Here is a 15,235-nt window from a genome sequence, read left to right as displayed (position 1 = left end):
TGTTCCAGGTTGACACTCGCCTTTACTTTTTATTCACCATGTCCTATGATGTAATGTAATGGATTAAATATCTATGCATCTACATCACACAGTACAGTTTATGTATTTGCTTTATTTTAATCTGCTGTCAGGTCAGCATTGAAAATAAGAATGTTTTCAATTGCCTCAACAGGATAAAGGATAAAAACAAACAAAACAGGAGGTCTTGAACCCAGACTTCAGAACTGTGATGTGCTACAAGCACGACCCCACCATGCAGCCCTTGAATCATAATAATTTCAATGGGTAAATACAATTATTTACCCATTGAACCCAAATCAAAAATCTCAATCCGATGCGTACAATGTGTGTTGTATGGCTATTATGGAGGTGGACGCTGGACAACATGAAGTTCTCACATCTGACTTAACACATTTAAATGTTGAAAATATTTTTTTAATACAAATACTCCTGCTGATCCATAAGCAACAGATGGAAACATGAGGTGTAGGAAGCTTACCATTACAAAAAGAAATCAATCCCTGAGAACACCTTAGAACTCAAACCCCTCGAGTTTAAGAGCAATATCCCTCTCAAGTGACCATCGTTCATCGTGGCAATTGCAAATACAGGAGGTCCCCGGTTTATGATGGTCCAGTCATAAAAACACAATTACCACTGTACTACTTGATTGTTGTTGGGGTGTTTTTTTTTTTTACTGTATTTACAGCCGACGGGTGTTTTTCATACAAATATTTAACTACTCTTGGAGGATTAGTGCATACTTAGACTCTGGCACGTACTGACAAAAATTAACTTCATCGTAAACCGACAGACCGACATGGCTTTAGCATATAACCAATAATAGACTTTTCCTTCAACTTTTCAACAAGCCACATACGCTGGATTTCGACTAAACCGTAAAGGTTGCTTCATTTTTGGCAAGTACAGGCGGCCCGCGGTTTTATTATATGGACATAGGAAGTTTCAAGGTTATGAACAGCATGCAATGAGCTAGTTTGCACCGCGGCGTGAGAATATATTGTTACCGCCCTACTTACTGGTTTTTATTTGGTTTATATTTATGGCCTAGAAGTGTTCTGTAATTATGACTTTGCTACTGCGTCAGTGTAAGTTAGACTACGACTTGTTCTGATTTATGTACAAATTTGGGTAATTTTACTGCTGCAGTGGGAATGGAACTCTGTAAACCGAGGACGCCCTGAATGTTTATCGCGAAAGGTGGTGGGACCTTGGTTTATTAAAACCAAAGTAACTTATCGTTCTTCTTCACTGTCTTGAAAGTATTTGCTCATTAAAACAAAGTGAATTAAGTGAGAGAGGTAAAAACTCAGGTTGAATCTTCCGCTGTAGGAACGTTACTGTGTCTTAACTCGAGGACCCTCAGTTATAGATCTGCTTAAGGGTGAAGAACATAGTTCATGAACATGATGAAGTAAAGCGGTGTTCTGTGTCTGGTGTTGCCACGGCAGTCAGTATCGCATACTGGCTACTGTACGATTAAAAATACTGCAGGCAGGGACGTGAGGGGTAGTTGTTGCTATAAGCTCAAGCCACAAATAGAGTTATTTGGCTCCTCTATGGCGTCGTTAATGGGGGATGGGTCCTTGCTGGAGGTTCCCGCCCGGGTATCATCGGCATGATCGCTGTCACTGTCGATGGTGATCGGTGAATGTTTCTCTGTGCTCCTGTGCCGTCGGCTCTTCTTCTTGTGTTTCTTCTTCTTCTTCTTGTGACGCCTGCTCCGGACACTCGGACTCCTCTCCTCTTTCCCGTCTTCGGGTTTCGTCTCTGTGGTGGGGGTGTCGTCTTTGGGGCACGGGGGATTCTCAAGATGTCGGGTTTTGTATTTCCTCTTGCCGCCGGGCTTTTCGTGGTTAGACCGTCTTGTCGACGGCGAGCTTGAGCAAGTCCTGGACTTGGACCTCCGCCTCTCTCGCCGCCGTGATTCCCTGCTGCGACTCCTGGAGCGAGAGCGTCGGTCGGAATGCTTTCGGCCAGCTTGATGGTGGAAGTCGCTCTCTTTCCTTTTGTATTTACTGTCGCTGATCCAGTCTCTGCTGTTGGAGTAGTAATAGTCTCTCTCTCTGATGTGACAGGTAACCGGGCTCCGGCGTCTGCGCTCCGCACTCGACCTTTTCCTCCTGTGCTTTCTGTCGTTCGAGCCGCGTTTCTGGCTGGATCGCTCGCGACCGCCTCTGTCTTTTCTCTCGGATTCGCTTGGTGCCTTGTAGACTTTCGACTTCAGAGTACCGTGTCTCTCTTTGGCATCAAAATGATGACAGCGGTCTGCGCCGCTGGGCTCGCTTCTCGGCGACGGTGAAGGATTGTCGCTGTCAAAGCGAACGTGCTGCGGCAAGGGCGGCACTTCTTTAGCATCGTCGCTCCAGTACTCGTCGGAGGAGAGCTGGACCAACTCGGGAGTTCTCTCGGCGCTCGGCTTGACGAAAGCTACAATGACACAGTCATCGCTCGCTGAAGACAAACACTCATCGACTTGAATGCGCGTAGCGTTTCCTTGCGGGGGTGAAGCTTCGATTTCTTGCGCTTCGTCCTCTACGCTGCTGTCCGAGTCGGAGTCATGGACTGACTCCCTTCCTGCTAGACTCCGTTCGGCCGTGGTGGAGTACGACGGCCCCGGCGTCTCGTCGTCCCATAGAGAGTGGCTCAGATTGGACGGGGCGTATCCGGGTGTCCTGGGGGGTTCCAAATCCACATCCACATGCTCATCCTCGGAAATCGCTATGACGGATGAGTTGGAGCTGATGTCCGAATTGGAGGAGTGGGCCGAGCCCTCGTACGTGGCGTGCTGGTCGTAGGCTTCCATGTTGAACGGGGACTTGGCGAAGCTGATGAATTCGTGCAGAAAATGCTCCGTGCGGCCCTGCAGAAACGGCCAGAGCTCTTCCTGGATGGCTCTGTCTTCCATGTCCATGCGGGTAATGCGCGACATGATGATGTGCTGGACGATGTTGACCAGGGAGCCATGCGCACCATATAGCACCACAAGCTCTCTTTTTAGCCAAGGGATAAGTCTGTGCAAGCAGGCGGGGTTTTTGCGATAGAACTCGGCCGAGGTGTCCCGAGAACGTCCGCCGTCGCGCACAGCGCGGACCCTCAAACCCTGTCGGTAAAGTTCTCGCCGGAAGTTAACCATTTCTAGCTCTCTGACATTGTGAAACATCCGGCCTTCGCTCGCGGCTCTCCTCTTGGCCGCCATCCTCGTCATCATGCGCCTGATGTAACGAGTCTGCCGCTGCTGGGGAGGATTGGCGGTCGATTCAAATATGACACCGTTGTCTGGAGGGGGCGAGGTCCTTCCCCACCGCTGCCGATGCATCCCGGTAAGAGTGGTGCGGTACCTAAACCGCACACCGCCAAACATCCCAAATGATCCATTAGTCACTGGCTTCAGGTCATACTGTTTAAAGTCTTGCTCTGATTTTATACTGTGATAAATGGAATTAAACGGCTGCTTGCATAATGGACATTCGGCCTTGTTCTTGGACCACTCGTGAATGCAGCGAAAGCAGAACTTATGCAGACAGATGTCCAGGTAGGCAATGTTGTTAAAGACATCCAAGCAGATCGGACACTTGGAGTCTGGAGACACTTCGGCAGACTTGGCTTCCGGGGATTTCCTCCTGTCCCTTTTCTGGTTCTGTTGCAGGGCGAGCTTGATTGCAGACATGGTCTGGAACAAAACCAAGTACGGGTAAGATTCTCTAGTCTCATCAAGGAAAAGAATATCCTGGCTGTCCGATGACAACTTTGTAAATCCATTTTTACAATGATTAAGACTTAATATTCTCTGCAATAGCCTTCATGTACAATAAGATTAGCAACATGACAATATTTCCCCAAATGTCAGCCTGGTTGGAATGCCCACTTCAACCTGAGCATAAAGCACAAAGAATTTGAACATCCGATGATGGATTCCAGAGAAGTTAGTTTTTTTCGTGAGGGAAAAAAAGTTTTTTTTTGAGGAATGTTTTTGTGATATCGCCTACAGAAAATCTGGTTTATACATTAAAAAATAAATAAATAAACACCTTTAAATCAGAGTAAAACTGTATAACTTATATTCTTAACATATCTCCATGACCTTTTCGTTCCATCTGCTACTTGGGAAAACCTTTCTCCGATTGGTTGACAAGTTTTGGTTAAAAATATCCACCAGTAGGCTTGTACAAGCCGAAATTCCGCGGAGTTTTCCGAGTCAACATCAAAATTACTGGGACGTTTCAAACGGCAACATTTGCCCTCAAAACTTAAATAGCGTAAATGGAACATTAAATGTGATAAAAGCAGCATAGGCAGTAGAATCGGTCATGTCCTTTATTAAACAATTGTTTTTTTGCAAACCTATTTGTTTTGGAGGATTTTAGAGACGTCTGAAGTGCTCATTCCATGTTTTTTTTAAGAAAATTTCGCAAGGATTACCAACACTTCTAAACTGTAACGTTGCTACCTTAACTCGCCAGTTTAATCTGTCTCATGACAGAGCTCGTAACTTAATTTACTAATACTTTATCCTAAATTGTAGTATACTTGGTGGATTCTGTGGCATTCGCTAAGCTCGTTCGTACCTCAAATGTTTTGCTCGCAACACAAAGAAATTGACCAAGCATTACAGCTCGTAACACGGAAAATGTGTAAATTGATGCACTCATAAGTCATGGTACCACTGTACTAGTCGAAAACTACATGTAAAGCAAACAAAACGAGGAACAAAAGGAGTAATGCTTCTCTCTCTAATCAGTTTTGCAACACGACTAGTGTATTAGTGACCAGTAGTAATCTTTCATATTATAAAGCAACCCTACCGTTGTCTACAGAGCAAATTTGGGCCAGATGACATTTGAATTCCATACTATTCTTGGATCCCTGTGGGAGTCCACACCTTTGTCATAACTGTATTTATTTAGCAAATAAATAAATGCCATTGGATGCATTTTACCATATATACTCGGCATGGTTAGCAGTTACATACGAAACCGGTGCACCTTTCCTATTGCTTGTACACCTCACAAGTCGAATGATAATTTTTAACAATTCGAAACAGTATGTTGCCTCAAAGTACATATTTCAAACAATCTTATCACCTGGCCGCTTTCAAGTGATGGTTGTGTGGTTTAAACATTGATGGTATAGGTTAGGGAGTTTGCTATCTATCTAGGTGGGTTAGGCTACAGCTAATGCTAACAAGCTAGGTCGGCTAACTCTTCTCGAGTAGTTAGGTTTTAGATAAAATAAGACATATTTACCTCCAGTTTTCAATAGCGCGTGTAGTTGACTACAGTAGATTAATTCGCCTTCCTGCGTCCCTTATTAGAATCGCACTTGTAGTGACATTTGAGGAATTCCCACACACTTCCCGAGCCACGAAGTGTGGCTGAAAGACGTCATTCCACCAGCCGTTGAATATTGTTTTTCCTCATCCGGTTTGAGTTTCCGACCTTCACAATAATAGCAGTCACTTCCGCTTTAAGAAAAATAAAAGCACAGTTGGCTTTGATGGGGAAACGATTGGAGTACATTGTACACATCATCATATTACGCCGTACATAAAAATTGTACTCAAGAGTACTCTTTAGTAAAAAGTAAAAATTAGTCCAAGTAAGTAGTAGTAAAAGTTAAAAAAAAACTACTCAAGTACTGCATGAATTAGCAACTTTATTTTAAAATAACAAAGCAAATTTAACCGCAAAAATGTTCCGAAGTAAACCATTTTTTTTCTCTACACACGTGAAACAGCACATAAGGCTCACCAGGCAGAAATTGTATTATAAAGATAAAAATACAATTCGTGAGTGGAATGTACCTCCAAGTAATTGAGTAAAAATTAGCATTTCTTCTTAACAAAATACTCACATCCGAGTAAAAACAAATGTATTAAAACTACTCTGACAAGATCAATTTATCCAAGTTCCTTAAGTGCATATTATAAGTAGAGGAAATGTAACATGTTAAAACACAAAATGTTATTATACAATGTTTAATTCTTCATAATTCTTAGACGTGTTATGCATATGTTGATCTAAAATGAATTCACTATCAATGATACTTTTTGAAAGTTTTAGGGTCCAGTGCTGCACACTATCTTTTGTAATGATGCTCATTTGAGAAACAGCAAACATTTGAGGTTTTAGTGGATAGCACGTTTGCCTCACTGTCATAAGGTTCTGGGTTTGAATCTGCCTGTGTGGAGTTTGCCTATGTTACACAACAACATCTAAAAACAGACTCACATACATTACATGATTTATAATATTTTAATTGGCTTATTAACAGTTTTTACAAACAGACTTTTTTTTCATTCAATGATGACCGTGGCTGTCAGGGAGTTCGGGAACAACTTGGCCTGTCTCCAGAATAGTGTCACCCTAAAAAACAAAGGATGAACATATATTTATCAAGAGCTGTTTAACACGGAATCAAACCATGTAATCCATTTTTATGTCCTCATTTAGTCACCAGGGGCGTATTAACTCATTGCAGAGACTTTTGTTTTTCTTCTCTCATTTTTTGCTGTTGGGAGTCATTTGTTCCCTATTTCTTGTAGGCTTTTTTGCATGTTAAAATATATTTAAAAAATAAAATATATACACATTCCAAAATATCTATTATTTTATAAGTTTTAAAAAATAAACAGAGGCTACGACAAGGTGTTTTTTCCTTTACAAGTGTATGTTGCCAATATTTCTTTTGAGACTTTTTTGCATGATAAAATCCATTTTTAAAATGTACACTGTTCCATATTATTATCGTACAAATAACATAATAAAATGAATTGGTGGGGACTTAAATTGGCATTGGGAAAAAAAAACAAAAAAAAACACGCCAAATCAGAATTTTCCGATTTTATTTAAAACAAATTAAATATACTACTTATTTTCTTCTGCCAAGAACAGCAATCATACTCCATTTTAAAAAAAAACATGAAATATTTCACGATTTTTAGCCCTTGTTCATGGCTGACGCCATTTTGACTTATTGCGCAAAATTTCTGTGCATGTGCGCATTTGGCAAGCCAGCCGAAGATGGCAACGAGCCTTCGGTGGAGGGGGACGGGGCAGAATGAAAATGGGAGAAAGTTGATCACACACTGGTAGCCAGCCAGCTAGCTAGAAAGGAGGCAGCTGGTCCAAGCCAGCGATGATTTACAGCACTGACAGGCGCAAAACCAACCTGTACCTTTGACAATGGTACGGGGAGGGATCCTGGTTAAAGTAAGCCATTTTAAAATGAAAAACTTTTCCAGAGAGGGAATAGGCAGCCAAACACACACAGATAAACAATCACACACATTCACACCTACGGGCAATTTAGAGACTTCAATTAACCTGGATTTTTCATTTGTTGGACTATTACTTCTGAATAGTACAAGGAGTAATGATTCAATTCTGATTCGGAAGTCATTCATTCCTGTAAGAAAAATAGTAAATCGAGAATCCGAGCCCTAGAATTCAGTAAATGTGATCAACTCATGCTGCAAATTCAACAAATTACTATTTTATTTTCTTTACAACCTATAAAATATTTTGAAACTGTGTGTAATCAGTTGGAACAGTGCATTAAAAAAAATTGAATAAAAAAAAAAAATGACTGTCATCAATGGGAGGTTTGTTCAACAACATTTGATTTCGCATTTTAATTTTCAAGTCATCAAGACTAACGAGTGAGGACTTAAAAATTATGGTCACGTGCATTGACTAATAAAATCAGAGAAAAATATAATTTGCATAATTTGAAGCACGGATATACATATATATTATATTTCTTTTTTAAATACGTATTCTTCTATAAATTAAAGAAATAAGCAGAGGCTATGACATGATTTTTATATTGCGTTTGTTTGCCTGTATATATTACAATTCTAAGATAACACACATTTCAAGATATTTATTCCTTTTTTATGCAGAATTTGTTTCCTTTAGATTGTCAAACCGGTCAATTTGACCCCCAACCTAACCGGGAGGTTAAGAACAATAAAAATCAAATTTTCCAAGATAAAACCCAGTGCAAAAATGAATAGGTGATACTTACTGGGAAAAGCTTGGGCTTCAATTCTACAATGCCGTATGGCCTTTTCTGTGAGGGACAATAATACAAACAGTAGTTGTTAAAATGTATTTAACTACGGTGTTGCCTTGACTTACGAGTTAAATTTGTTCCATGACCACACTCGTAACTCAAAACATCTGTTGCTCAAATCATCTTTCCCCATTGAAGTGAATGGAAATGACATTAATCCGTTCCAGCCCCTCGAAAAACACCAACAAAAAAAATTTTTAGCGTGTTTTTTCAAATAAGAAAAATAGCACTCTACAGTACTATCGATCCATCTATCCATTTTCTACCGCTTATCCGAGGTCGGGTCGCGGGAGCAGTAGCTTTAGCAGGGACGCCCAGACTTCCCTCTCCCCAGCCACTTCAAAGACGTAGTCTCTCCAGCGTGTCCTGGGTCGTCCCAGGGGTCTCCTCCCGGTGGGACGTGCCCGGAACACCTCACCAGGGAGGCGTCCGGGAGACATCCGAGTCAGATGCCCCAGCCACCTCATCTGGCTCCTCTCAATGTGGAGGAGCAGCGGCTCTACTCTTAGATCCTCCAGGATGACCGAGCTTCCTAGATCCATTTGTTTCTTTCTTCATAGGGGTTTTTGGAGCCGTGCTTTGTCTCGTCCCTCACCGAGGACCTGTTGGCCAAGGGTGACCTTACCAGGAGCGTGAAGCCCCAGACAACTTAGCTCCTAGGATCATTGGGACACACAAACCCCTCCACCACGATAAGGTGACGGCTTCCAGGAGGGGTCTACGGTACTGTACTATATAAAAAACATAGTCATAACATTACAACTAAATAGAATGTAAAGAATGAAACAGTTTGTGCATCATGATTTCATGCTTTAACATCCATTGAAATTGTACTGCTCCTTCGGGCGTGCACACCTTGACCACCAGGGGGGCATTATAATGCTGAGATAATAATACACAAAGAAGACAGCTTCAACTGACTCAGTAAGATGCAGTAATATTAGTAATTTTTTTGCAGAGCATATAGAATGTACACCAGCTGAATATTATATTGTCTGTCTACATGTGTTGCTGTACGTTTGTGTCCACATATCCATTACTTAAAGGTTTTAACAACTGCGACAATGATGCTAGTTTTGTTAGTCCATCTATGGGGTTTTGCATTGTGCGTTAGCATGAGGCTAGCGGCTTTTCACAAGTTGTGTGGTTTGGTTTAAAACGTAATTCTCTGTTTTATGTTTTGTTTTACAGGCGACTTCAACTGGGAGTTTCAAGTAACAGCTTGAAGCAACCACTTGACATCTTTTTTGAGGAAATGTTCAATCTGCTGCTTGTGGTGAAGTTCGCCTCTTGCTAAAGGTTTTGCTCACAACTTGCATTCATCCATTTTCTGAGGCACGCTATCCTCACAAGGGTCGCGGGTGTGCTGGCCGCCTACCAGCCAAGCGATAGCTCGTATCGCGAAAAACTGAGAGTCAAGACACCACTGTAATACTCAAATTCCCCCCTACAGGAATAGTACAGACTACAGAGGGAATATATATTGTTATATGTGATGCTGAATTATAGCTTCCAACTTACAGCAACATGGTATTTCACGTAGTAGTGGACAACCCAAGCAGGTATCAACAAGCGTGTTAATGTGAAAACGCTCCCTTTGTAGGCTTTGTATGTCTGGAAAGAGAAATATGTTAAGTACAGTTAAACAATATATAGTGCTGTAATACAGCTATCATTAGCAGTCTATGTAAACTGGCGATTGTTACACTGTCATACTAGGTATCATTTCTCCTCTGTATTCATGTTTGTAAGAAAAATGCACAAATCTCTTGACTAAGAACACCCAGCAAGTGTTAGCATCGCTGCTAGCTAGTGTTAGCATTACTCACGTATAGCCTCCACAGGCTCTTGGGCTCCAGAAAACCTGCCCAGAACTTGGCGACGGAACCGGGAGGTTTGGCCTGTACGACAGGCTCCCTCGGGCTGAGTTCCTGGTCCTTCAGCCACTGCCTTCGGAGCTTGGTGAGCTGCTCAACGCGGAGCTTCTCGTCCGGAGTGTAGCCAGACATAATTGTTTATTTATCCGATGTTGTTCAACAACCTCAGCAATGACACCATGGAGGACGTCGCGTCGGCTTCCCCGAGAGCAACCAAGAGGGAACCGGATGGGGCATCAACTGCTGTACTAGTTGAGTAGCGACCCCTGCTGCACGGGAGAATTACATGCAAAAAAAAAAACGCTGCCAGTGTGGTTTTCGTTGTACAGTTCGTCTTATTGTAAATTTAATATCATTTTGTATGAACCCCAAGAGAGTTAATAATAATAACAATAATAATAATAATAATTATTATAATGATAATGATAATGATAATGATAATAATAATAATAATAATAATAATAATAATAATGACACTCTTTGAGGCCCAGTTATTCTTAGACCACAAATTTGGGATTTAGAAATGTTTTAGCGGCTACCCAATAATTGGATATGGCTTAACCATCAACCAAATCAAATTGCGATTCTAAAATCTCCCCAAAACTGAATTAAAGAGGTGTGTAGTTGGATCTTATGTCTATTGTGGTTGTCAACAACAACAACAACAACACACGCACCGGGAACGTCACAAACAGCAAAGAGTTGTGTATGGACACATTCGTAGCGGTTGTAGGACACTAAACGCTACAATTGGCAAGATCTAAGGACTTCGAACTCGTGATAGTAAATTCAGGTACGCTGCTTAATATTTATTATCAATTGTATCCATTGATTATGTCGTATTAGTCAGTCATCAACACCGTTGACAAGTTTATCCTGGCGACAATGGAGGATTTTGTGACACTCGAAATCGCAACTGAAATATGAACGGTACATTTTACCTGGAAATTATGATTGGAGCGGGCGTCTTTAGATTTGACGTATGGAGTTAGAAGTTTTTGTGGAGTTGACAGTGCAGTTGAGGCCAGGGTGTGTTTTGATGTTTTTCTCTCAGTCGGAATATAAAATTTGAGATTTCCGAGTGTACCAGAACACAGCATAGCTTGTACATCACGTCCCAGTCCTCTCTGCCTACAGGGGGCGCTACTGACGCAAATAAGCCTCATAAAAGGGAAACATTATGGACGGGACCTAGGAGTATATATATATGTATATTTTATTTTTACTTTTTGGAGGAAATGTGCTAGTTTCACTTCTAGTTCTGTGACTAATATCTCACGAAAGTGGCTCTGCTGTCGCGTTTTTTTGGCTGTTCATGTACTTCACGCGACACTCCGCCACGAGCCTGAAGTAAAGCAAGGCAGGTCGGTTTGAGTCTTTTTACTCAGGTCTACATGCTGTTTACGAGGGTTTGCAGCACAAGGTAGGCTTCTTTAGTTAAAGTCGCATTTTACGCGCCCTTTGGGTTACTAACTAACAAAGCTAAAGACGTGATTTGTACAAAAGGTGTAGGGTCTATGACTCCCTATACTTATCCTCAAGTGGAGTACACATTTAACGTCATCACTGTGCGCCTGTGTTGTGATCTCTATGAACATTAGGTTTGTTAAAGGAACTATGACGTTTGTTGTAGTTGTTTGGCTGAAACGTTTACGATGTAGATTAAAGTAAATTTTGAAACATAACTTTGAGGTTTGAACCAAGATGTCCCCATATGTGGCAAATGTATTCGCACTTTGTACTCATGTAGAACATTTACAGCTCCTTAAATAAGTACAGTACTTAATTCCCCCCACCCCCTCTCCACTAATTCACCTATATGTGACTTTTTTTTTTTTTTTTTACACATTTCCCCCCCCATTTGTGGTTTAAATTACATTATTACCAAACGTATTAGCAGTTTCCCCCGCTTATTCAAGAGTTTTTGGGGTTTAAATTTTCTTTTTCCATGCAATTATAATGGGTGTCAATTATTGGCAGATTTCCACTATTCGCTATATACTATTGTACTTGTATTGAAGGTGAAAAAAAAGCGAGCTAGCATTGGGTCAGGCTAAAAGGCTTATTCCGCCACCCAAAAAAGGCATTTGAATAGGGGTGTGTAAACGTTTTATATCTGCTTTATCAGTTTTCAAAAGTAGGCAGTAAAAGTAAGTCGTCAGAAAAATAAAAACTCAAGTGCAGATACCTGAAAATCTCAAAGTAAAATCCTGTGGTTTCATGTTAAGTAACATAGACATTTGTTGTGCGTTATATTTTTGTAGGCAATGTCAATGTAATAATGGCTCTTTTTCCACAGAATGTCCACCACTCTCCCCCGCCATGTTGTCTGGGAGTCAGAGCGCCTAGTGGCCTACCTTCACCCGCGGCCGTGGACGCCCGGCTCCGTGATCTTGGAGCGCCGCGTGCCCGGAACGATGGCGGGCAGCATCTTTCACCTGGAGGAGGCAGAGTATTTATCCTGGATGCTCGGGGCCAAGGCGGTGGCCCAACTGCTGTGCGACAAGCTCCGGGTGCACAGGTGTGCCCTGGTCACCAGACCCCACGTGGACAGAGCCGCTCAGGTGTCCACCCCCATTACCATTGTACTAATTGGAAACCACTTAATGGTGAATAATTTCTTAACTTGCGTCAAGTGTCCTCTAAGATGGTGGAAGAAATCAGAGAAATTTAACAGTCCGCATCATAAAACCCTTAAGTAACATTTAAGAATTTGTATCCGTGAATATATGGAGGATCATTGTGAACTTCTGCCAAGGCAGTTTTTTTGCATACTCCTGCTCCAAGTTGAAAACATAACCTCCCTGGCAGAGGTAATAATGGGAAAAGTTGTCGTTATGAGTGTTGTGATGAGTTACAGCTGATTTAATCTTACACACAGATACGTGTCCTCCCGTTGCACGGCCTTGATGCAGGGTGGCGTCCTCACCAGGCAGGAGAGGAGGAGCACCACACCCACGATCCAGGGTACTGCACCTCCAAGACGGCGCCTCGGTGGAGCGACGCCCGCCTGAAGGAAATCCAGGGCAGGATCCGCGCCAAGCTCCCAAACCCGGACGCACCACCCAACCTGACGTTCCTGGGCGACGATCTGTCTCACCCTGGTCTCTTCCCGCGCATCGTCCGGGGCGAGGAGCCGCATTGGCGGCTGTGGGAGGACGAGGCACATGTGTCTTTCCTCACCCCGTTCCCCAATTTGCCCGGCTTCACCGTGCTCGTGCCGCGCCGTCCTCTGTCCTCCGACATATTCGGGCTAGGAGAGAGCGACTACGAGGGGCTGGTGCTGGCCGCCCGCAAGGTCTCTCATCTCCTGGAGAAGGGTTTGGGGGCGTGGGGCGTGGGTCTCATCTTCGAGGGCTTCGAGATTGATTACGCCCACGCCAAGTTGATCCCGCTGCTGCAGCTGCCGTCTTCCGGGGAAGGAAATCACAGCACGCCGCCGGCGCCTCACCAGTGCTTCCTCTCGTATCCCGGTTATGTCACCTCAGAGGATGGACCCGCAGCGTCCTTGGAGAGTTTGGAGGAGATGTATGCCAAAATGACCTTAAAGTAGAACTGTTAACAATGATGAAATTGTCATTAAAATACATTCTCACAACATTTGTTGGTGATTTCAATTTATTCAATTAACCGTTTATCAGGTAGATTGGGTGTATCTAAACTACGGCCACAAATGCCGCCCGTCAGTTCTTTAGCAGCCCACGCCGTAATGCTAAAGTTTAGTATTGATTTAGAATGGTTTGCCTGCATTGCACTTCTGTGGTGCCTTCATTCCATGACCACACTTATACTGACCCGTCACCAGACCTCAGTCTTAAGGGGGAACAAATTAAAATGAATACCCTCCAGACAGGACTTTGCTACATATTTTTAACGTTGAGTGTTGGTGCCAGCTTGAATGGCGCCTTGTTGGCGTTGTTGCAGCCATATTGGGTGTGGCAAAGTGAAGCGATCTGTGAAAATGCCTTTTTCATTTTCTGCTTGGATATGAATCAACCGTTAACACGCAAAAGCCAGAAATCATGGGATTAAGACTGAACCATTACTGATAATTTTATTATTAAAATTCTAAAAAGATTCCCAAGACGTGAAAATATTCTATGGACTGACTAGATGAAAGTTGAACATTTTGGGTTGTTGTCTTGTTAAGTCTTGCCTAGATGTAACAGCGTTTCAGAAAAAGAATACCATACCAACAGTCAAACATTGTAGTGTGATGGTCTGGGGCTGCTTAGTTCATTCAGGGCCTGGATGACTTTCTGTGATTGATGGAACCTTGGATTCTGCTCTTTAGCAGAATATCCTGAGGGAGAATGTTCGGCCATCAGTTTGTGACCTCAAGCAGGATAATGATCCAAAACACACCGGCAAGTCAACTTTTGAATGGCTACAAAAAAATAAAAAGGTTTTGGAGTGTTGTAGTCAAAGTCTGCACTTAAATCCAATTGAAATGCAGTGGCATGATCTTAAAAAGGCCATGCATGCTCGGAAACCCTCCAATGTTGCTGAATTAAGACAATTCTGTAAGGACGAGCGGGCCAAAATATCTCCAGAGATGTTAAGACTGAGTAGATTAATTGCCAATTGTAGAAAACACTTGATTTCAGTTGTTGCTGCTGAGGATGGCCCAACCAGTTATTCGGTTTAAGGGACAATTAGCTTTTCACACAGGGTCAGGTAGCTTTGAATAGTTTTTTTTCCCCTTAACTAAAATCACCACTTAAAAACTGCAATTTATATTTACTTGTGTTCTTTGATATTTGCATGTTTGATGATCTTAAACATTGAAGTGGGAAAACTATGCAAAAACAACTTGCTTTCAAATTAAACAATCTGTACAATGTGTTGATTTACCAGAGCACACAATTACATTTTCTTACAAAAGTCCGCTTGCTTAATGTTCACACACAATGCAAAACACCAAACTAGCATCGATGTCACAGTAATTATAAACCTTTCAACAACTAATATTTGACACAAGCGGTACTAACACATGCAGACAGAGCATACAACAATGCTCACAGGCATATATTCTTTATCCTCTTTTGAAAAATGAAAATTATTGCATCTTATTTAAGATGGTCTTCTATGTTTCATCTATATACATTATACTGCTCCCTGCTGGCCAAGGTGCACACACCAGAAGGAGCAGCACAATGCCCATTGAAATTTCATGACGCACCGGTTATAATTCTTTACATTCTATATAATTATGTTATTACTATCTTTTCATAAAGTACAGTACTGTAGAGTACAATTTT

The 15,235-nt window shown here is 42.2% G+C and overlaps 3 protein-coding genes across 7 annotated transcripts; 1 reads left to right on the top strand and 2 right to left on the bottom strand.

Moving 5' to 3' along the window:
* Window positions 1–2: 2 nt before the first annotated feature.
* Window positions 3–5,462, bottom strand: toporsa (topoisomerase I binding, arginine/serine-rich a). Its single transcript, XM_061770741.1, has 2 exons — window positions 5,268–5,462; window positions 3–3,694 (listed from the first exon to the last, which is right to left on the bottom strand). The coding sequence occupies exon 2, from the start codon at window positions 3,689–3,691 to the stop codon at window positions 1,541–1,543; it is 2,151 nt and encodes a 716-aa protein (XP_061626725.1). The 5' UTR covers window positions 3,692–3,694; window positions 5,268–5,462; the 3' UTR covers window positions 3–1,540.
* Window positions 5,463–6,261: 799 nt separating this feature from the next.
* Window positions 6,262–10,222, bottom strand: ndufb6 (NADH:ubiquinone oxidoreductase subunit B). Its single transcript, XM_061770749.1, has 4 exons — window positions 9,927–10,222; window positions 9,619–9,711; window positions 8,050–8,094; window positions 6,262–6,386 (listed from the first exon to the last, which is right to left on the bottom strand). The coding sequence occupies exons 1-4, from the start codon at window positions 10,104–10,106 to the stop codon at window positions 6,321–6,323; spliced, it is 384 nt and encodes a 127-aa protein (XP_061626733.1). The 5' UTR covers window positions 10,107–10,222; the 3' UTR covers window positions 6,262–6,320.
* LOC133476825 (uncharacterized) lies at window positions 10,204–13,574 on the top strand. 5 transcript variants are annotated; one of them, XM_061770745.1, is made up of 3 exons: window positions 10,204–10,225; window positions 12,274–12,583; window positions 12,856–13,574. In XM_061770745.1, exons 2-3 carry the CDS (start codon window positions 12,275–12,277, stop codon window positions 13,525–13,527), a joined length of 981 nt encoding a protein of 326 aa, XP_061626729.1. In that variant the 5' UTR covers window positions 10,204–10,225; window position 12,274; the 3' UTR covers window positions 13,528–13,574. The 5 variants fall into 5 exon arrangements, with proteins under 5 accessions (XP_061626729.1, XP_061626727.1, XP_061626728.1 ...); XM_061770743.1 differs by lacking the exon at window positions 10,204–10,225 and adding an exon at window positions 10,574–10,767; XM_061770744.1 differs by lacking the exon at window positions 10,204–10,225 and adding an exon at window positions 11,081–11,338.
* The last annotated feature ends 1,661 nt before the right edge of the window (window positions 13,575–15,235 follow it).

This window comes from Phyllopteryx taeniolatus, chromosome 4 (assembly GCF_024500385.1).
Source record: "Phyllopteryx taeniolatus isolate TA_2022b chromosome 4, UOR_Ptae_1.2, whole genome shotgun sequence".
Lineage (NCBI taxonomy): Eukaryota > Metazoa > Chordata > Actinopteri > Syngnathiformes > Syngnathidae > Phyllopteryx > Phyllopteryx taeniolatus.
The sequence above is the reverse complement of the archived record's forward strand: the minus strand, read 5'-3'. Positions and strand labels throughout refer to the sequence as shown.